Source organism: Aquarana catesbeiana, linkage group LG08, assembly GCF_042186555.1.
Source record: "Aquarana catesbeiana isolate 2022-GZ linkage group LG08, ASM4218655v1, whole genome shotgun sequence".
Lineage (NCBI taxonomy): Eukaryota > Metazoa > Chordata > Amphibia > Anura > Ranidae > Aquarana > Aquarana catesbeiana.
In genome coordinates this window covers 284,670,543-284,694,280 of record NC_133331.1, presented here as the reverse complement: position 1 = coordinate 284,694,280, position 23,738 = coordinate 284,670,543, and the positions used below count along the sequence as shown (strand labels likewise).

Here is a 23,738-nt window from a genome sequence, read left to right as displayed (position 1 = left end):
TCACTCCATCATTTGACGGAGCGATCACATGGTAAACGGCCGCGATCAGCGGCCGTTTACCGTGATCCATGATGCGCCGGGTCCTCTGGACCCGGTGGTCATGGATGTTCCCGTGTGCACACCCCAGGGGGCGCGCGGGAGCAGTTTTCTGGAATCACGATATATGAAGTGATCCCAGAGTTATCCAACCGCCCTGCAGCCGTCATTTGGCTATGGGCCGGTTGGCAACTGGTTAAAATAATATGTTCTGGTTGGAGTTAGCCTTTAAAAGGAATAGAATGGTTTTCCTTCAGTTACTTTATAAACAAGACCTCTAATCTAATAATAGGATGAACTATGGAGGAACTCTATTTTATTATCTTTATTTATTATCCATTTACAGAGAGGAGAGTCCTGTACAGATCACATGACCACATCAATGATGACGATGGACAAAGACCAAAGTCACATGACTGAGAGGATATTAGACCTCACCCTGGAGATCATCTACCTGCTGATTGGAGAGGTGAGGAGGATTCTGGGAGGTCACATGACATCATTTTTATCTCTACTAATAAAACACAAATCTGACCAGAGAGCTGAGGGGCATTCTGGGAATATTATACCATCATTTTACTATTAAATAAGTGCTGAATGTATAAAGTGAAGATGATGTGACCTGATATGGGGGAAATTCTGGGAATGTCACTGAATGACTTTAGTAAGCATTTACATTTGTGATGACATATCTCAATAGGATTACACAGTAGTGAAGAAGATATCTGGTGAGTATGTGACCTCCAGTAGACATCACCATGTATCAGAAGGATGGAGAGGAACCCCGAGACACATCACTGTCCATTCATCTGCCCCCCTGCCTCCTTTATGTGACAAGGAGAAGATTCTAGAAGTCACCCAGAAGATCACTGATCTGCTGACAGGAGAGGTGAGCGGTGCCAGGAATTCTGGGACATTATCCAGTAACAGACAAGGGATGTGTCCGGATGGTGACTGTATCATTGTGTGTGTCAGGTTCCTATAAGGTGTCAGGATGTCACTGTCTATTTCTCCATGGAGGAGTGGGAGTATTTAGAAGGACACAAGGATCTCTACAAGGACATCATGATGGAGAATCGGCAGACCCTGAATGATGGAAAATTAGAAAACAATAAACTTTCCTTGAATGAGATGATATTGAATCTCGCCATGGAGATCATCCACATGCTGACTGCAGAGGTAAGAAGGATACTAATATGATGATATGACATCACCCTATTTCTAATAATGGGACACTAACCAGTCTGGAGAGGTTTCTAATATTATATTTACTACTGTATATCACAGGACTGTGCTGTAGTTATGAAGACATCTCTTGAGAATATTACAAAGAGGAAAAGTCCCTGCTTGTCTACAAGAACGAGAGAAAGACAAAACCCCATTACTGTGTCTCCACCTATCTTCCTGAATCTTGAGAGAAACAGCAAGAAGAAGATTCTAGAAGTCACCAAGAAGATCATTGATCTGCTGACAGGAGAGGTGAGCGGTGCCGGGAATTCTGGGACATTATCCAGTAACAGACAAGGGATGTGTCCGGATGGTGACTGTATCATTGTGTGTGTCAGGTTCCTATAAGGTGTCAGGATGTCACTGTCTATTTCTCCATGGAGGAGTGGGAGTATTTAGAAGGACACAAGGATCTCTACAAGGACGTCATGATGGAGAATCAGCCGCCCCTCACATCACCGGGTAAGAGGAGACTTTATTGTAAAGGAGAGAGTAACACAGGAGGTCAAACTAGATAAACTTGAAATGCAGAAAGTATTTTCAGTTTGCTTCTTCAAGTATAGGGTATGTAGTTTGAGCAAACATTTTAGAAACTTCACAGTCTATGGTAAGATGAGATTCATATATATTTGGTTGACCAGGTGAGTTAAGATGTCAGTTTAATCTGAAAAAAGTCATGTTACCTACCAGTAGAATTAAGTCTTTGTTAAATTGCTACATAGTAAGTTTGAAAAAAGAGTTACTGTACACCATATGAAAGGTCCATCTCCATTCCTCAATATAACGTCATGTTCCCAACAAATGAGGAGGAGATACTGTACACCATATGAAAGGTCCATCTCCATTCCTCAATATAACGTCATGTTCCCAACAAATGAGGAGGAGATACTGTACACCATATGAAAGGTCCATCTCCATTCCTCAATATTCCAATGTTATCAATGTACAATCAGTGGTACCTCATGTATCATAGTTGGTTTGGTGTATTGTACTTCGTCAGATTTTTTTTATGTTTTCATATAGTATTGGTGACTGCAAAATGTGAATTCCTTTATATTTCATATTTACTTTCTAACAGATGGACACCATGTCAGGAAGACCTCGGAGGGAGATATTTTTTCATCTCCAGATTATGATGCAAAAAATTATGACATTGCTGAATATTCTCCTGAAGTAAACCAAATGAGTGAAATGACACACCACAGACCATATCATGTGGAGACATCAATGGATCCCTCTAATCCTGAGGAATCTTCTGACCAATCACATCCTGTTACTTCAGATATCCATCTCCATTCTCACAGTGCAGATCCATCAACACCTCCATCTATACCCAAGGAGTCTTCTCTAATCCATGAAGGATTTCCCACAGGAGAGAGTTCATTATCTTGTTTGGAGTGCGGGAAATATTTTAAGAGGAAATCTGAACTTCTTCTACATCTTAAAACTCACACCATGGAGAATCTTTCAGGTTCAGAGTGCGGGAAATCTTTCACTAAGAGAAGCAAACTTCTTACGGACCAGAAAAGTCACAAGGGAAACAATCCAAATTCATGTTCAGAGTGTGGGAAAAACTTCACTACGAAAACACGCCTCATTATACACCAAAGAACTCACACAGGCGAACGTCCTTATTCATGTTCAGAGTGTGGGAAATGTTTCACTCAAAAACCAAACCTTCTTCGACACCAGAGAAGTCACATGATTGAGCATCCATATTCCTGTTTAGAATGTGGGAAATGTTTCAATGACAGAGTGAGCTTTTTTACACACCAGAGAAGTCACACAGGCGAACGTCCTTATTCATATTCAGAGTCCGGGGAATTTTGTTCTCAGAAAGGAGGCCTCCTAATACACCAGAGAAGTCACACGGATGAGCGTCCGCTTTCATGTTCAGAGTGTGGGAAATGTTTCAGTCAAAAAGCTCACCTTCTTCGACACCAGAGGAGTCACACAGGTGAGCGTCCGTATTCTTGTTTAGAATGTGGGAAATGTTTCACTGACAAATCAAGCCTCATTATACACCAGAGGAGTCACACAGGAGAGCGTCCGTATTCATGTTCAGAGTGCGGGAAATGTTTTACTCGGAAACGAAACCTCATTGAGCACCAGAGAAGTCACACAGGTGAGCGTCCGTATTCCTGTTCAGAGTGCGGGAAATGTTTCATTGACAGACCAAGCCTTTTTAAACACCAGAGAATTCACACAGGAGAGCGTCCGTATTTATGTTCAGAGTGCGGGAAATGTTTTAGTTGGAAATCAAGCCTCATTTATCACCAGAAAAGTCACAAAGACAAGCGTTCGTATTCCTGTTCAGAATGTGGGAAATGTTTCGCTCATAAAATAGGCCTTCTTCGACACCAGAGGAGTCACACAGGTAAACTTCCTTATTCTTGTTTAGAGTGTGGGAAATGTTTCCTTCAAAAATCAGGTCTTCTTCAACACCAGAGGAGTCACACAGGTGAGAGTCCTTATTTTTGTTTAGAGTGTGGGAAATGTTTCACTCAAAAAGCAAACCTTCTTCGACACCAGAGAAGTCACACAGGTGAGCGTCCATATTCATGTTCAGAGTGCGGGAAATGTTTTACTTGGAAACGAAACTTTGTTGATCACCAGAGAAGTCACACAGGTGAGCGTCCGTATTCATGTTCAGAGTGTGGGAAATGTTTTACTCAAAAAGGAGGCCTTCTTACACACCAGAGAAGTCACACGGGTGAGCGTCCGTATTCCTGTTCAGAGTGCGGGAAATCTTTTACTGAGAAAGGAGGCCTTCTTCAACACCAGAGGTGTCACACAGGTGAGCGTCCGTATTCCTGTCCAAAGTGTGGGAAATGTTTCACTGACAGGGCAGGCCTTTTTAAACACCAGATAATTCACACAGGTGAGCGTCCGTATTCATGTTCAGAGTGCGGGAAATGTTTTAGTTGGAAGGGAAGCCTCGTTTATCACCAGAGAAGTCACAAAGATGAGCATCTGCATTCCTGTTCAGAATGCGGGAAATGTTTCGCTCAAAAAACAGGCCTTCTTCGACACCAGAGGAGTCACACGGCTGAGCGTCCATATTCTTGTTTAGAGTGTGGGAAATGTTTCACTCAAAAAAAAAACCTTCTTCGACACCAAAGAAGTCACACAGGTGAGCGTCCCTTTTCATGTTCAGAGTGTGGGAAATGTTTTACTCAGAAAGGAGGCCTTCTTACACACTATAAAATTCACACAGGTGAGCGTCCATATTCCTGTTCAGAGTGCGGGAAATGTTTTACTCAGAAAGGAAGCCTTCTTCAACACCAGAGATGTCACACAGTGAGCGTCCGTATTCCTGTTCAGAGTGCGGGAAATGTTAAGCTCAGTAAGGAAGCTTTCTTAAACACCAGAGAAGTCACACAGTGAGCGTCGGTATTCATCTTTCATTGGAGAGGACATCTAATTAGACACCAGAGAATGGTGTGAAAGTGGCAACCTCAGCCTGGAACCAACCAGACCACGTGTCCAACGCGTTTCGCTCCGCCCCTTGGAGATTAGTCATGTTTCTGCACAGCTTGGGGTTTGTTGGAAATTAAAAACTTTTCTTGTCAGCCATGTTGACTCCGTCTTCCATATAATTTATTAGTGACAGCGTGTCTGGGTTTGGCTCGGTGAACATGACCAAATTTTGGGTGCCAAACCTGAACCCCATGGAAATCAATGGGAGACGAATATTAAAAAAAAAAAAAAAAAAAAAAAAGAGTTCTGTCCATTATTTTCTAGACTAATAGGTAATGGATTGTCAAAAAATGGCCTTGGGGAGATGAGCATTGCCTTGGAGGACGTGTACAAAAGCGGGAAAAAAAATAAGATTGGATAAAGATTGCCAATGTGCTTGTAGATACGTCTCCAGAACTCCTGTAAAGATCGTCTGGTACAGAGCGAGTTCAAAAATAATAAAGATCCTTAAAATAATAATAAAATAATTAAAATATATAATAATTATTATATAATAATAATAATAATAAAATAAAGGGTACCTTCCCATGTGGGAACTGCTCTTATTGTCAATGTGTACCCAAACAAAAGAGTTTCAGGCTACCAAATGGGAATTGGTTTGAACCCAAACATTTTGTAAACTGCCGTATAAAGGTATTGTCTACCTTCTTCATTGCGAATGTGGGGCCTATTAGGTAGGAAAGACCCGGGAGGAGTTCTGGAGACGTATCTACAAGCACATTTATTCTATGCAAATTGGCAATCTCTATCTAACCTTGGGAAGGCATGTTGCCAAAACCAATGGATATAGAATGCCAAAAATTACCTTTGTGGCATTCGAAAGAGTGCATATACAGTGCATCCGGAAAGTATTCACAGTGCTTCACTTTATAGCCTTATTCCAAAATGCATTAAATTCATTATTTTCCTCCAAAATTCTACATACCCTACCATACCCCATAATGACAACGTGAAAGAAGTTTGTTTGAAATGTTTTTAAATTTATTAAAAATAAAAAATGAAAAAAATCCCATGTACATACAGTAAGTATCACAGCATTTGCTCAATACTTTGTTGAAGCACCTTTGGCACCAAATACAGCCTCAAGTCTTTTGGAGTATGATGCTACACGCTTGGCACACCTATTTTTGGGCAGTTTCTCCCATTCTTCTTTGCAGGACCTCTCAAGCTCCATCAGGTTGGATGAGGAGCTTCAGTGCACAGCCATTTTCAGATCTCTCCAGAGTTGTTCAATTGGGTTCAAGTCTGGGCTCTGGCTGGGCCACTCAAGGACCTTCACAGAGTTGTTCTGTAGCCTATCTTTTGTTATCTTGTCTGTGCGCGTAAGGTTGCTGTACTGTTGGAAGATGAACCTTCGTCTCAGCCTGAGGTCCAGAGCGCTCTGAAGCAGCTTATCATCAAGGATTTCTCTGTACATTGCTGCATTCATCTTTCCCTCGATCCTGATTAGTCTCCCAGTTCCTGCCACTGAAAAACATCCCCACAGCATGATGTTGCCACCACCATGCTTCACTGTAGGGATGGTATTGGTCAGGTGATGAGCGGTGCTTGGTTTCCTCCAGACATGACGCTTGCCATTCAGGCCAAAGAGTTCAATCTTTGTTTCATCAGACCAGAGAATTTGGTGCCTTTTGGCAAACTCCAGGTGGGCTGTCATGTGCTTTTTACGGAGGAGCGGCTTCCATCTGGCCACTCTACTATACAGGCCTGATTGGTGGAGTGCTGCAGAGATGGTTGTTCTTCTGGAAGGTTCTCCTCACTCCACAGAGAAACGCTGGAGCTCTGTCAGAGTGACCTTCGGGTTCTTGGTCACCTCCCCGACTAAGTCTTTTCTCCCCTGATCACTCAGTTTGGCTGAGCCCACTCTAGGAAGAGTCCTGGTGGTTCCAAACATCTTCCATATGCGGATGATAAAGGCCACTATGCTCATTGGGACCTTCAATGCTGCAGAAATTTTTCTGTACCCTTCCCAAGATCTGTGCCTCGATACAATCCTGTCTCGGAGGTCTACAGACAATTTCTTGGACTCCATGGCTTGGTTTGTGCTGTTAACTGTGGGTCCTTATATAGACAGGTGTGTACCTTTCCAAATCATGTCTAGACAACTGAATTTACCACATGTTTTAGAAACATCTCAAGGAGGATCAATGGAAACAGGATGCACCTAAGCTCAATTTTGAGTGTCATGACAAAGGGCGTGAATACTTATGTACATGTGATTTTTTTTTTTTTCATTTTTTATTTTTAATAAATCTGCAAAGATTTCAAATAAACTGCTTTCACGTTGTCATTATGGGGTATTGTTTGTAGAATTCTGAGGAAAATAATGAATTGAATCCATTTTGGAATAAGACTGTAACATAAAAAAATTTGGAAAAAGTGAAGTACTGTGAGAACTTACCGGATGCACTGTACTTATTAGGGGAGGTGACTGGCACTGCTTCAAAAAGAAATGCAATAGATTCACACCCTGGGGGCAACAATACCGCCCGGGTTGAATGAATCTGAGAATTTTAGGCCCTTCCTAGAAGGCTTTAGTTCCATCAAAAAAGACTGAGAAAGAGAGCGAAGACTCCCAGTTGTGAGAAAGGACTCTCTCTCTCTCTCTTCATTTTCCCTTCCATATCTTCCTTTTCTTTCCTTTGGTGTTTTTTTTTCTTTTCTTCCCCCCCTTTCCATTTTAACATTAGGGACACTATTTCGATGGTCCTAACCACAAAGAAAAAAACTCATTTTTAAAAAAAAAATACAACTCGCATAAACATGCTGGGTGTATTAAAGCAGGTAGAGGTTGGTTAAACGCTTTTTGATTTCTATATAGTAATGTTTAAGCTGAGCGATATCTTTATTTATGATGTACATCTTGTATTCTTTTAGTGTTAGCAGATTCATCTGTGGTCCCGTGGCTTTCCACATAATCGTTGCACAGGTATGGTACATGGAGAGTGAGAGCTGTAAACCCAGTTGTACCCGGCACAGGAACGCCCAGTAATCTTGGTCTGGGCCGTAATGTCCGCCTAGATGGGCTCATCTCTTTGGGTTGAGGAGTGGATCAGTTGGCCCTTTAACATCAAAGAAGTTTGGGCGGAAGTCCTGTGTCAGCGTTTTTTTCCTGGGACGGCTACTTCCAGTTTTTCGGCAAGTAACGGCGCACCGGAAGTGCGTCGAGCTAGGACCGGACGTGAGTCATCACACCCGCGTGCATGTGCTGTGGGATATGGAGGACGCCGGAAGCCATTCAGTCCACACTGCTAAAGCAGTCCAAAGTGGAGACACCTAATGAGGCCCAATCATTAGGGGTATATATACCTTTTGACAGTCTTTCTCATTGCAGCACTGAAGTGCTGGTGGTGCTGTCTGAAGGAGAGATCTGTGACCAGATCTGTCAAGCAAATTATTCTGTTAATGGTAAGACTCCACTATGTGGGGGGGTTAAGGCTAGGTGTTTTGGTTCTTTGAGGAGATACTTATGGGATGGCTGGAGTTTTCTGAATATAACCCGGGTTGATATTGGATTGGGAAAAGATGTGGTGGACCCCCCATGGGAGTGTTGTCTGGTGGAGGCTGTCAAGGGATCAGGTTGGTGTGGGGGCCAGTGGGTGGTTAAGTGCTGTGTTGAATGCTGGGGGTGTCTTGGCAGGGGGATTTTTGGTGAAGGTGTTGGATGGGTGTGTGTGGGGGATTTTAGGGGCAGTCATAGAGCTAGATTTTGAATGTTGGTTGGAATTCTCATATGTGAGGGTGGGGGTGTATGGTTGGATGCATGCGGTTAGGTGACTCTGTGGTCAGGTTGGGGTTAGACATGGTTTGGATGGTTGGATGTATGTGGGAATGTTAGGTAAGTGTGTATGGATGGTTAGATAAGTGGTGAGATGAAAGCACAGGCTGAAGGAAATAGAGTGTGGGGAGTTTGGGTGGTCACCCTATAGCTTAGATAGAATAGTATCACTCTATTATATATACACTATACTACCAAAAGTATTGGGACGCTTGCCTTTACACACACACATGAACTTAGTCCGTAGAGTTCAATGTTGAATTGGCCCACCCACCAATGAACTTTAATGGCATCCCAGTCTTAGTCTGTAGGGTTCAATATTGACGTGGCCAAAAAACATTTTAAGAGAAACCTCAAATGAAGACTAGGTCTGTGGAGTCCATGCCACATTCCCCTGGGGCTATTTCCTTTTTGCAAATATTGACGTGGCCCACCACTTGCAGCTATAACAGCTTCAACTCTTCTGGGAAGGCTGTCCACAAGGTTTAGGAGTGTGTCTATGGGAATGTTTGACCATTCTTCCAGAAGCGCATTTGTGAGGTCCGACACTAATGTTGGAGAGCAGGCCTGGCTCGCAGTCTGCGCTCTAATTCATCCCAAAGGTGTTCTATCAGCTTGAGGTCAGGACAGTCAAGTTCCTCCACCCCAAACTAGCTCATCCATGTTTTTTTGGACCTTGCTTTGTGCACTGGTGCACAGTCATGTTGTAACAGGAAGGGCTAATCCCAAACTGTTCCCACAAAGTTGGGAGCATGAAATTGTCCAAAATGTCTTGGTATGCTGACGTCTTAAGAGTTCCTTTCACTGGAACTAAGGGGCCAAACCCAACCCCTGAAATACAACCCCACACCATAAAAAATATAAATCCCCTCCACCAAATGATTTAAACCAGTGCACAAAGCAAGGCCCATAAAGACATGGATGAGTGAGTTTGGGGTGGAGGAACTTGACTGGCCTGCACAGACTCTTGACTTCAGCCCGACAGAACAGCTTTGGGATGACTTAGAACGGAGACTGCGAGCCAGGCATTCTATCTGACATCAGTGCAACAAGTTGTCCCAAACAGAGGGGGACCAAAAAAGAAAAGCGGGGCTCGGGGGAAGGCACACTCAGTATGTAGTCAATATAAAATCTATATTTATTGGTACAAAATGGATATACATGGAGATATGTGCACAAGCATGATCACAAAAAGTATGATGATACTGCCCTTATATAATTGATCAAAAGACTATTTTGATCAAATACAAAACAAACACAGACTAGGGAAACATAAAACATGTATAGGTAGACAGAAACAAGACAAATGCGTCCGGACGTCTTGGCTATTGATGTCTACACAAACCACCTGGGGAAATTGTGCAGCGATTGCTGAATACGGTTTGTGGTGCAGGCATCAATACCCCCGGGGGAAGGACGGCTCATGAATGGGGGGGTATGGGGTGGTGAAGGGAGGGCAAAGGGAAGTGGAGGGGGGGGGGGAAGAAAAAAAAAAAAGGGGGGGGATGGGGAACCTGGAGGGAGGTAATCGGCCGTAGGGTAGGATGCTGGTATGAGGTCTGTGGTCAGACTTCAATGTGTCCTGGTTAGGAAATAGGTATTGGTCATGTGGTACAGCTATGGGATCACTGTTCCCAGGTTCCGGAGTAATAGGTTGCAGCGTGTACAGTCCCCAGTGCGGGTAGACTCTATGCAGGAAATGCTATGATAAAGTCAGTTGGTGACAGGTATAGGTAAAGGAACATGGAATATAGCCAAGTACATTACCACTTCCGGGTCCCGTTCTGAACTGCTGAGGTGCTTCCGGATGGCGGTGGCTCCAATGTTGTGAACAAACCTCCCTGTCACCATGTGCACTTCCGTGTCCTGACCTGGGTAGTTATCCGTGATTCGCGGTATATTGCTGGTATGCCACTATTTTATGGCTGTGACCATACACGCAGTGACGTCACTGCGCCCGGACGTCACGCCCGCTGTCATCCCCCGTGGGGGCTAGCCGGCTCACACATCGAGGGAGCATCCCGCTCCAAAGTCTGGAGCAGCCGTATGTAGGACGATAGGTGTACCTGCGTGTATGGTCACAGCCATAAAATAGTGGCATACCAGCAATATACCGCGAATCACGGATAACTACCCAGGTCAGGACACGGAAGTGTACATGGTGACAGGGAGGTTTGTTCACAACATTGGAGCCACCGCCATCCGGAAGCACCTCAGCAGTTCAGAACGGGACCTGCATTTCCTGCATAGAGTCTACCCGCACTGGGGACTGTACACGCTGCAACCTATTACTCCGGAACCTGGGAACAGTGATCCCATAGCTGTACCACATGACCAACACCTATTTCCTAACCAGGACACATTGAAGTCTGACCACAGACCTCATACCAGCATCCTACCCTACGGCCGATTACCTCCCTCCAGGTTCCCCATCCCCCCCCCCCCTTTTTTTTTTTTCTTCCCCCCCCCCCCTCCACTTCCCTTTGCCCTCCCTTCACCACCCCATACCCCCCCATTCATGAGCCGTCCTCCCCCCGGGGGTATTGATGCCTGCACCACAAACCGTATTCAGCAATCGCTGCACAATTTCCCCAGGTGGTTTGTGTAGACATCAATAGCCAAGACGTCCGGACGCATTTGTCTTGTTTCTGTCTACCTATACATGTTTTATGTTTCCCTAGTCTGTGTTTGTTTTGTATTTGATCAAAATAGTCTTTTGATCAATTATATAAGGGCAGTATCATCATACTTTTTGTGATCATGCTTGTGCACATATCTCCATGTATATCCATTTTGTACCAATAAATATAGATTTTATATTGACTACATACTGAGTGTGCCTTCCCCCGAGCCCCGCTTTTCTTTTTTGGTCCCCCTCTGTTTGGGACAACTTGTTGCATTGTTTATGGGGGTTGGAAGGCAACCATAGAGTCACGGTACTGAAGTGTTTTACATGATCAAACAAGCCTCACTACACTCCATTTTGTTTTATCTGACATCAGTGCCTGACCTTACAAATGCGCTTCTGGAAGAATGGTCAAACATTCCCATAGACACACTCCTAAACTTCATGGACAGCCTTCCCAGAAGAGTTAAGCTGTTATAGCTGCAGGGTGGGCCAACTCAATATTGAACCCTACGGACTAAGACTGGGATGCCATTAAAGTGACACTAAAGGTTCGAATATTTTTTTTTTTAAATAACAAACATGTCATACTTACCTCCACTGTGCAGCTCGTTTTGCACACAGTGGCCCCGATCCTCATCTTCTGGGGTCCTTCAGCGGCTGTCTCGGCTCCTCCCCGCTTCTGATAACCCCCTCTGGGAAGCACTTTCCCAAGGGGGTTACCTTGCGGGAGCGCTCCCGAGACCTGTATTTGGCGTCCATAGCCGCCAACTACAGGACTCGGACCCGCCCCTGGCCCTCATTGGAGTTGATTGACAGCAGCGCAAGCCAATGGCCGTGCTGCTATCAATCTATCCAATGAAGAGCCAAGAAGACCGAGCAAAAGAAGAGCGCATTTGCGACGCGGGACTTTCCAGGGCTCAGGTAAGTAAAATGGGGGGCCAGTGATCGTAAGATGTTTTTTCACCTTAATGCATAGGATGAACCTTTACAACCCCTTTAAAGTTCATGTGCGTGTAAAGGCAGGTGCCCCAATACTTTTGGTAATATAGTGTATATATTTTAATTTGGGTAGACAATGATACAGTATATAAATCTAAATGAAAAACAAAAACAGAGAACATTCCATAGCTCAACAACTATAAATCGAAATGGCCGTCGGGTCCCTCCTCCTCCTATCTCTGTAGTTTTGATGTGTGTCTCCATTTGGCTTTGTTACATTTGGGTGCAGTTTTTATTCCCTCTCTTAGCCATTGAATGGGCCTCAGTGGATGTCTTTCGGGATTATAGGTGAATCTGCAGATGTATATGATGTAAGTTGAAAAAAGGTTATATATCCAAGTACCTCATTAAATATAAATTGAATATTCATGTTTTTGACAATTATATTATTACCTTGTAGCGTGGTACTTCCCCGATGAAGAACATTGTTTAACGTATGTTGGGTTTTTCAAGTTGAAACGTACTGTGGTGATGTCATCTCAGTTTGCGTACCACTTTCTGTCAAGTACATTTTCTGCCATATTGATCCCTTTGTTCTTTTTGTAAATGTACACTTATTGTTGCTTTTATTATGAGGCCAATTTTATTGGCTAATTTTATTCAATGTGATTAATAAAATAATTTATATACAAATGTTCTATGTTTATATGTTTGGTTGCTGACAAAATCCCATAAAAGGTCTATAATAATCTGCATTTGATATATTAGGGATGGTGGTGGCAACCCTCATCGACATTTGAAGGGGAAGAATATTCTTTAAGTACATGACTATATATAGATACGAGGGGTCTTCAAGAAATTTCCGCACTTTTATATACATTCTCTCACAAAAGTGAGTACACCCTTCACATTTTTGTAAATATTTTCTTCTATCTTTTCATGTGACAAAACTGAAGAAATTACACTTTACTACAATGTAAAGTAGTGAGTGTACAGCTTGTATAACAGTATAATTTGCTGTCCCCTCAAAATAATTCAACACACAGCCATTAATGTCTAAACCGCTGGCAACAAAAGTGAGTACACCCCTAAGTGAAAATGTCCAAATTGGGCACAATTTGCCAGTTTTCCTCCCCAGTGTCATGTGACTCGTTAGTGTTACAAGGTTTCAGGTGTGAATGGGGAGCAGGTGTAGTAAATTTGGCGTTATTGCTCTCATTCTCTCATACTGGTCACTGGAAGTTCAACATGGCACCTCATGGCAAAGAACTCTCTGAGGCTCTGAAAAAAAGAATTGTTGCTCTACATAAAGATGGCCTAGGCTATAAGAAGATTGCCAAGACCCTGAAACTGAGCTTCAGCATGGTGGCCAATGGCCAAGACCATACAATGGTTTAACAGGACAGGTTCCACTCAGAACAGGCCTCGCCATGGGCGACCAAAGAAGTTGGGTGCACGTGCTCAGCGGCATATCCAGAGGTTGTCTTTGGCAAATAGACGTATGAGTGCTGCCAGCATTGCTGCAGAGGTTGGAGATGTGGGGGGTCAGCCTGTCAGTGGTCAGACAATATGCAGCACACTGCATCATATTGGTCTGCATGTCGTCCCAGAAGGAAGCCTCTTCTAAAGATGATGCACAAAAAAGGCCGCAGTTTGCTGAAGACAATCAGACTAAGGACATGGATTACTGGAACCATGTCCTGTGGTCTGATGAGACCAAGATAAACTTATTTGGTTCAGATGGTGTCAAGGGTGTGGCGGCAACCAGGTGAGGAGTACAAAGACAAGTGTGTCTTACCTACAGTCAAGCATGGTGGTGGGAGTGTCATTGTCTGAGGCTGCATGAGTGCTGCTGACACTGGGGAGCTACAGTTCATTGAGGGAACCATGAATGCCAACATGTACTGTGATATACTAAAGCAGAGCATGATCCCCTCCCTTCGGAGACTGGGCCACAGGGCAGTATTCCAACATGATAACGACCCCAAACATACCTCCAAGACAACCACTGCTTTGCTAAAGAAGCTGAGGGTAAAGGTGATGGACTGGCCAAGCATGTCTCCAGACCTAAACCCTATTGACCATCTGTGGGGTATCCTCAAATGGAAGATGGAGGAGCACAAGGTCTCTAACATCCACCAGCTCCTTCATGTTGTCATGGAGGAGTGGAAGAGGACTCCAGTGGCAACCTGTGAAGCTCTGGTGAACTCCATGCCCAAGAGGGTTAAGGCAGAGCTGGAAAATAATGGTGGCCACACAAAATATTGACACTTTGGGCCCAATTTGGACATTTTCACTTACGAGTGTACTCACTTTTGTTGCTAGCGGTTTAGACATTAACGGCTGTGTGTTGAGTTATTTTGAGGGGACAGCAAATTTACACTGTTATACAAGCTGTACACTCACTACTTTACATTGTAGCAAAGTGTAATTTCTTCAGTGTTGTCACATGAAAAGATAGAATTAAATATTTACAAAAATGTGAGGGGTGTACTCACTTTTGTGAGATACTGTATAATTAATTATTAAAGCGGTTGTATACCCAAATGATTAACTTTTACCTACAGGTAAGCCTATAATAAGGCTTACCTGTAGGTAAAATAAATATCTCCTAAACCTGTATGGTTTAGGAGATATTCCCTTTGCATGCAGCCACAAAAGTCAGCGGCGCATGCGCTGTGAAGGTCCGGCTGAAGCTGCCGGACCTTGCCGGGTAGAAAACTCCCATGCGCACGCGGGAGTGACGTCATCGTGGCTCTGGCCACTCACAGCGCCAGAGCCGCGAACCCGGAAGACACGCTGAGGGCAAAATGTCAGCTCCCTCGGCGTGGACTGGGTGAGATACCAACGCCTTGTTCTAATGTAAGTATTTCATAACGAGCTAGTATGCGCTGCTACTGCATACTAGCTCATTATGCCCTTGCCTTACAGGTTTTTTTTTTTTTTCCCGCGGGTATACAACCGCTTTAAGGGGATGTTTTACGTGTAAAGTCCAGGTCCTACTGTAGCGTTGTACATTTTTGTACAATTTACCATAATAGTTTTTTTGAAAGCATTACATTATCCAGCACTTCAGAGATATTTTTACGGAGGATATTTTTTTCATCAGGTATAATTTATTGTTGAGGTGTCACAGGGATAGTGAGGGACCAATGGGATCAAAATAAGCAACTCGTAACACTAACAGGAAAAAAACGAAAGGATGATAGTTGTTGCTCACAGGTACTGATGTGGAATGAATCAAGAGGTGGGTGATCGGGTTGGAAAAGGAGGTAGGTATAATCTGTATGTGTAATAATACATACAACCTAATGGAAGGATGCGCCACAAAAAACAACACAGGCTGCAGATTTAACAATCTCCACTAGGCGGAGCCTAACTTATGCTATGTGGACACAGACAGGAAGTGATGTAATGTTCAGACAGGATGCAGGAGAGGCTACACACAGGAAGTGATGTAAGGCATAGACAGGAAGTTCTGGGTGAGAGGGGAGTTTTCAGGAAGTAGAGAGGAGAAATTGCAGGAAGTGGCAGCTGAAGAGGTAATAAGATATTATTTTATATTTGCACCCAGTAACCCCCCGTCATGTCCGTCCTCTTCCTCCATAGTCACTGTGATGTCTTTTATCTCCAGCAGATACTACATACATAGCTCCCAACTGTCCCTGATTTGGAGGGACTGTCCCTGCTTTGGAGCAATGTCCCTCTATCCCTCTTTTCTCCTCATTTATCCCTCATTTTGGTCAGATCCATATAATTGTATATAAAATGCACTTTTTATCTTTAAAAAAGTGTTTCCCAGTGCTAAACCTTTCGTCCCAATTCTAAATTGCTGCATTCGTAAATTTAAAAAGCCAATATAAAGGAATAGTAGTGGTAAAAAAAAGCACTTGTAGATTTAATTAACCCCTTTTTTTGGTTAATTCTCCTTTAAGGGGGGTGTGGCAGGGGGTGTGTCCTATGCCTACATACATTTGCTAGTAGGTGCCCCTCATTCCCATCTCTAAATGTTGGGAGGTATGCTACATATAGGTAGAGGATTACATCCTAAATATAAAACCATGTATCCAACTGTCCATCCAGAGCCTCTGGTTTATAGACCAGATACATCCTAAATATAGAGCCATTTATCCAACTGTCCATCCAGAGCCTCTGGTTTATAGTCCAGATACATCCTAAATATAGAACCATTTATCCAACTGTCCATCCTGAGCCTCTGGTTTATAGAACTGTCTATGTCCCCACAGGGGATTCCACTCACTTCTTGTTTTGTCTTATACAGGTCAAATGAACAGTTAGGGGAAATTTTCCTAACAAGGGGACAGGCAGAAAAAAACCTCCATAGAAGTTATAACCCTTCTCCTCGCTATCCAAAACTCAAAATAAGAAGTTTGCCTAGAGTTTGGCTTTACCTTCAATGAGACAGATGAATGCGTACTGCAATATGGAATATTATCCCATTTGAGGCATAAGAAGACTGTCTTTACTCATCCCAGTATAGATCATTATTAGGTTATTATCTCCAGAGAGAAGAGCCTGCTAAAGATCATATGATGACCATAATGAGCATGGAGAAGAGGGTACTAGACCTCACCCTGGAGATCATCTACCTGCTGACTGGAGAGGTGAGGAGGATTCTGGGAGGTCACATGACATCACTCTTATCTCTATTAATAAAACACAGACCTGACCGGAGAGGTGAGGAGGATTTTGGGGTCTTTACACGATCATCTTTCAATTTATGAAACAAAGATCTGACTGCATTAGGTGAAGGTGACAGATAATATGACCTGACCTGATTTGGGGGAGATTCTGGGTATATCACAGCCTGAACTTCATGTAATCATTTACATTTCTCGTGATATCTCTTGATAGGATTACATGCTAGTGAAGAAGACATCTGGGGGCCATCAGGTAGGGAGCTATAGACACATCACTGTCCTGTCTTCTGAGAGAAACAGTGATGAGAAGATTCTAGAAGCCACCAAGAAGATGATGGAGCTGCTGACAGGAGAGGTGAGCGGTGTTGGGAATTCTGGGACATTATCCAGTAGCAGACAAGGGATGTGTCTGGATGGTGACTGTATCATTGTGTGTGTCAGGTTCCTATAAGGTGTCAGGATGTCACTGTCTATTTCTCCATGGAGGAGTGGGAGTATCTAGAAGGACACAAGGATCTCTACAAGGACGTCATGATGGAGAATCAGCCGCCCCTCACATCACCGGGTAAGAGAAGACTTTATTGTAAAGGAGAGAGCAGTACGGAGGCTCCACCTAGATCCCCCATCATCTGATAAACACATAGAAACAATGTATTCAGTCAGTGTGTGTGTTTCCTACAGATGGATCCAGTAATGGGAACCCACAAGAGAGATGTCCCCGTCCTCTGGATTCTCGGAATTCCACACAGCAAGATCATAACTATGCACCCTGTTATCAGGTTGGTTGGATGAAACATCTAGAACATGAATATGACACAATAATGAAAGACAGTGTGTAAACCCTACAAAATATTTTATTTGTGGTCTTTCATCATTATAATTTATAATTGTCAACCATTTCCTTGGTTTAGGGTGATGATCCGATAGATATAAAAGTTGAGGTTAAAGCAGAAGAAGAAGAAGAGACATATGTGAGGGGCCATCAGTCCTTGGAAGAGGGCAGCACGATGATCCCAATTAAGGATGAGGAATCTTTTCATGTCATGATGGAGAATCAGCCGCCCCTCACTTCACCAGGTAAGAGGAGACTTTACTGTAAAGCAGAGAGCAATACAGAGGGTCCACCTAGATGAACTTAAAATTTAGAAAGTATTCCACTTTTCTTTTTGCTTGGAGCAAAAATGTTAGATTATTAACAAAACTTACCAGTCTCTGGTGGGATGAGACTAATATACTGTATAATTGTGTGACAAGGTGAATTTAAAATGCCAGTTTTATATGAAAAACGTAATCTTACCTACCAGAAGAATTCTACCAGAATAATGAAGTGAAGTTAAATAGCTACATAGTTAGGTTGAAAATAGACATAAATCCATCAAGTTGGACCAACTAATATTTATCACACTACCAGTCAAATGAGGAGGAGATACTGTACACCATATGAAAGGTCCATCTCCATTCCTCAATATAACGTCATGTTCCCAAAAAATGAGGAGGAGATACTGTACACCATATGAAAGGTCCATCTCCATTCCTCAATATAATGTCATGTTCCCAACAAATGAGGAGGAGATACTGTACACCATATGAAAGGTCCATCTCCATTCCTCAATATAACGTCATGTTCCCAACAAATGAGGAAGAGATACTGTACACCATATGAAAGGTCCATCTCCATTCCTCAATATTCCAATGTTATCAATGTACAATCAGTGGTACATCATGTATCATAGTTGGTTTGGTGTATTGTACTTCGTCAGATTTTTTTTATGTTTTCATATAGTATTGGTGACTGCAAAATGTGAATTCCTTTATATTTTAAATTTACTTTCTAACAGATGGACACCATGTCAGGAAGACCTCGGAGGGAGATATTTTTTCATCTCCAGATTATGATGCAAAAAATGATGACATTGCTGAATATTCTCCTGAAATAAACCAAATGAGTGAAATGACACACCACAGACCATATCATGTGGAGACATCAATGGATCCCTCTAATCCTGAGGAATCTTCTGACCAATCACATCCTGTTACTTCAGATCTCCATCTCCATTCTCACAGTGCAGATCCATCAACACGTCCATCTATACCCAAGGAGTCTTCTCTAATCCATGAAGGATTTCCCACAGGAGAGAGTTCATTATCTTGTTTGGAGTGCGGGAAATATTTTAAGACAAAATCTGAACTTCTTCTACATCTTAAAACTCATGCCAGGGAGAATTTTTCATGTTCAGTGTGCGGGAAATCTTTCACTGAGGAAAGTGAGTTTCTTACACACCAAAAAAGTCACAAGGGTGAGAATCCTTTTTCTTGTTCAGAGTGTGGGAAACACTTCACTAGGGAAGCAAGCCTCATTATACACCAAAAAAGTCACACGGGTGAGCATCCGTTTTTATGTTCAGAGTGCGGGAAATGCTTCATTAGAAAAGCAAACCTCGTCCGACACCAGAGACTTCACACAGGTGAGCGTCCGTATTCATGTTCAGAGTGCGGGAAATGTTTCTCTCGTAAAAGAGACATCGATTTACACCAAAGAATTCACACGGGCGAGAAACCCTTTTCATGTTCAGAATGTGGGAAAACTTTCACTCAAAAACCCAACCTTCTTTTACATCAGCGAATTCACACGGGTGAGCGTCCGTATTCGTGTTTAGAATGCGGGAAATGCTTCAATCAAAGAGGACTCCTTCTTAGGCATCAGAAAATTCACACTGGCGAGCGTCCATTTTTATGTTCAGAGTGCGGGAGATGTTTCATTCAGAAAGTAAGCCTTATTACACACCAGAGAAGTCACACAGGTGAGCGTCCGTATTCCTGTCCAGAGTGCGGGAAATGTTTCGTTGACAAAGGAATCCTTCAGACACACATGAGGAGTCACACAGGCGAGCGTCCGTATTCCTGTCCAGAGTGCGAGAAAAGTTTTGCTGACCAAAGAACCTTTTATAAACACCGGAGAACTCACACAAAGGACACCAATATGCATATTTCGAATATGGGAAATATTTCACCTAGACAGGACATCTAATTGGACATCAGAGAGTATGTCTATGGGAATGTTTGACCATTCTTCCAGAAGCACATTTGTGAGGTCAGGCACTGATGTTGGACAAGAAGGCCTGGCTCGCAGTCTCCACTCTAATTCATCCCAAAGCTATTCTATCAGGTTGAGGTCAGGCCAGTCAAGTTCCTCCACCTCAAACTCGCTCATCCGTGTCTTTATGGACCTTGGTTTGTGCACTGGTGCGCAGTCATGTTGGAACAGGAAGGGGCCATCTTCAAACTGTTCCCACTAAGTTGGGAGCATGAAATTGTCCAAAATGTCCTGACCTCAACCTGACTCTGTGCAGGCCAGTCAAGTTCCTCCACCCCAAACTCGCTCATCCGTGTCTTTATGGACCTTGCTTTGTGCACTGTGGTATCATGTGACCGCAAGGAGATTGGGAGGGGAGGGGATTTGTGTTAGGAGGTGGAATTTGGGGGGCAGCAGGGTAAAAGAATTGTTCTAGGAGGGCAAATTTGAAGGGGTGCTGGGAGTGGTGATTCAGGGGGATTTGTTTTAGGAGGGAGGTGGGAGAAGAGGATTTGTGCTAGGAGGGGATCTGGGGGGTTTATGCTAGAAGAGGTGATATGGTAGCGGGGGAAGGGGATTTGTGCTAGGAGAATTTTTTTTTTTGGGGGGGGGGGGGGAGTTGTGGTGGAAGGGATGATTGGGGGGTGTTTGTACTAGGAGGGGGGATGGGGATGGATGACTCGGGCTAGAAGGAGTGACTTTTTTTTGGGGGGGGGGGGGCATTTGTGCTGGGGGATTTGGGGGATATGGGATTTCAGCAGGGGCCTGATTTGTACTGGGATTAAAGGAAATTTATACTTAGCAGGTAATAATCATGCAGATTATTGCCCAGTTTTTCTTTTGTTTTTTTTGTTGGGGGGAGGGGCATTTGCTGACACATAATGCTCATACATCTTGGGGGGGAGCGCAGTCTGCCATGTTTGCTCTGGGCTCTAGGTGACCTCATCCCGGCACTGGGGGTATATAATATATAATCTGTGTGAGTTTACAATAACGTGAGTTCCAGTTTGCACCCAAGCTAGTGTCCTCTAGTTCTTGGGTGCAATATTTTGCTATAATACCTGGCGGAAGCACCCAGGCTGGGTGCCAGGCATTTTTCTGTCACAGTAATCAATTGTAACTATGCAATAATTCTGACTTTGTACTGTATTTTTCTTACATTTTCAAAATAAAAAAATTCAAGTTGTAAATAAAATTTTTTTATTAAATAATGTTTAGAAAAAAAAACATCAACTGTAAATAGTTAAGGGGAAAAGGGGAAGAAGGAGTTAATTAGAGCTGATTAAAGTAAATGAAGTCTTAATAAGGGGTTAAATAAGAACAAATTTTATTTAACAAAACCAACACCTTTTTTTTTCTTTTTACTTGTCACATTGCTTTTTTTATATAGAGTTTAAAGCGCACTCCTTTGATCTGCAGATGAATGAAACAGAGTAAATGCAAAAGTAAAAATGCTACTTTGTAGCTCTTTATCCAGCATCAGAAATGTGTTTACAAACACTGTGCTAAACAGTCCGTGTTTGAAAGTATCAGCTTTTACATTTACACAGCAACTCCCGGCTGTCATTTTGACAGCTGGGAATTGCCAGAAGGTGCATGGTGGAGAGCGACAATGCAGCAGAAGGTCAGAGCGTTATACTTCATCATCAGGTGAATGGACACTGGTAGAACAAAAGTCTTCAGACAGGAAGTGATCCCCTATATAACCCCTCCCATACAGGAAGTTCTTTAGTTTTTTACCAGTGTCTGCAAGGTGGATGGCACGGTTTGTTTGAGCTCTCTAGTCTCACAAACGGTTCCAAAAAATGAATCAAGGGATTGACCGATCGGATCCATTTGACACAGGCTCTTATGCTTAGATAAATGGTACCCGACACTCGCAAAGAAGACTCAAGAACCTGCGAGGTTTTGCCTGCAACGTGGCCTCCGGGCGCCGGACCCTGCGAGTGGAAATCCTGGACACTACAGAGCTAAGGCATTTCTTGCAGGGCGCTGTACAGATCCAAGGGAGTGGACCCTAAACATGAAAAGGGTACCCAGTCCTTAAATGTCCAAGTGACAGGAACCCGCCGTAAAGGGTGAAGATTGGGCCCTTAGCTTCTTAGTGGCCCTGCGCCTGGACGGGTAATTGAAACCCCTTTTATTTTAATATTATGAGGTGTCCCAGTGATTGTAACAATCAGTCAAGTTAGCTAAAGGCTGGACACCTGTGTGCAGTGACCATACGGGGGAGTTCTGGGCTAGCTGTGGGTGTTTGCAAAGTGTACCTTTTTTGCTTGTGTCTGGCTGTTTTTTACCTGTATGATGGCGCACAACGGTGTGCCATTTCGCCTTGGTTCACCATGGCGCATGTGCGTTCGCAAGAGTGCCGCTGGGCTCAGCAGTTTGGCGGCCATGGTGCACGCAGCTTCGTCGCACATGTGCCGTAGCCTTTATCTGGGCACATGAAGATTTGCGTTGTATGCAAATACAGTCACGTCCGCTCCCCGGGACCGTGCACATGCGTGCGCACACATGCATAGAGCGTTCCGGCACACACCCAGCTTATTTAAGCTGTGCAGGCCAAGCATGTGGTGCTTCCAGAAGGCAGCTGTGGGACACAGAGCAGGCTCTGAACAGACACTTGCAGTGGTTCATTTCTCCTTACCCGGGTCACGCGAGTCACCAGGTGTTGCTTGGCAGGCTAAAGGTGCTTAGCTGAATTGTTGCATAGAGGCTTGGTGAGCCCTATTAAAGGGTCTCCCTTGTGAGGTGTTTTAACTACACCCAAGTACTCTTTGTTTGCGGCATTGAATGTCTTCCAAAAAGAGGAATGGGACTAACACCATAGGGAAGGGCACACCTACGTCATCAGTAGTTCCTGATGAACCTAGTCGTATCCCCTATTGTTGTACCCCCTGAAAGACCAGAGGCTCCCGGACAATCTGAGCCACTGCACCTATCTGGTATTGTGCCTACAGTCAACGCTGCTGCTTCACCCTTTATCACTAATGCCCCGTACACACGGTCGGATTTTCCGACGGAAAATGTTGGATGGGAGCTTTTTGTTTGAAATTCTGACCATGTGTAGGGTCCATCAGACATTTTCCATCGGAATTTCCGACACACAAAAATTGAGATGTGGCTCTCAAATTTTCCGACAACAAAATCTGTTCTCGTAAATTCCGATTGTGGGTACACGATTCCGACGCACAAAGTTCCACGCAGGCTCAGAATCAAGTACGAGACGGAAGCGCTCGGTCTGGTAAAACTAGCGTTCGTAATGGAGATAGCACATTCGTCATGCTGAAAATTTTGAAATCTTTTAATGCAGCGCATTCTCTTCTTTAGAATGCTAGAATAATGAAGTTGTTTTGCTGCTGATATTCACAGAGAGTTCTGACAACCTGATTTCTTTATTATTTCTCGTGATCTCATAAATAATTTTTTTTTTAATTTTTTTTTTAGTCATCTCCATAATTTTTTCTTTCGTTTTGTGTAAAGTTACCACAACACCATTATTATCTTGCATTTTTTAACTTCAAGGAGGTTGGTGTTGGTGTCCCTTGTTAATTTCACATTGTATTTTTGAAATATACCTGTCTACTCACAAAAAAACCGGCCTTTTTGAAGTTAAACACATAGCCAAGTATTTGTGAAAAAATACATAATACATAAATAGGTACATAAATGTCATCTGCTGCATCTCCTGATCTGATTCATTGGCTGTGTCTCTTATATCTTCTTTGTTCTGTGTAATAAAAGTGGACTGGGCTGGAATGAGATCACCCCACACGTAATTTTAGGTGGTCCCTCATCTTTAAACATAAGTAATAAAAATAATAAGTTATAATAGGTCAATGGGCGTTTTTTTCCCTTCCCTGAGGATTCAATGAAAAGCCTCTCAATGGTCCCGGGTCTCCTTCTCTCTTCCAC

General features: G+C 43.4%; 1 protein-coding gene across 1 annotated transcript in view; it reads left to right on the top strand.

The window, feature by feature from the left end:
* LOC141106765 (uncharacterized) overlaps nt 1–20,407 on the top strand; it is a 136,032-nt gene extending 115,625 nt beyond the window's left edge. Inside the window, exons 22-23 of the mRNA XM_073597692.1 lie at nt 3,221–3,976; nt 19,216–20,407. Coding sequence (XP_073453793.1) covers nt 3,221–3,976; nt 19,216–19,778 — 1,319 coding nt within the window. The 3' untranslated portion in view covers nt 19,779–20,407. The remainder of the gene's footprint in view (nt 1–3,220; nt 3,977–19,215) is intronic.
* Nucleotides 20,408–23,738: the final 3,331 nt, after the last annotated feature.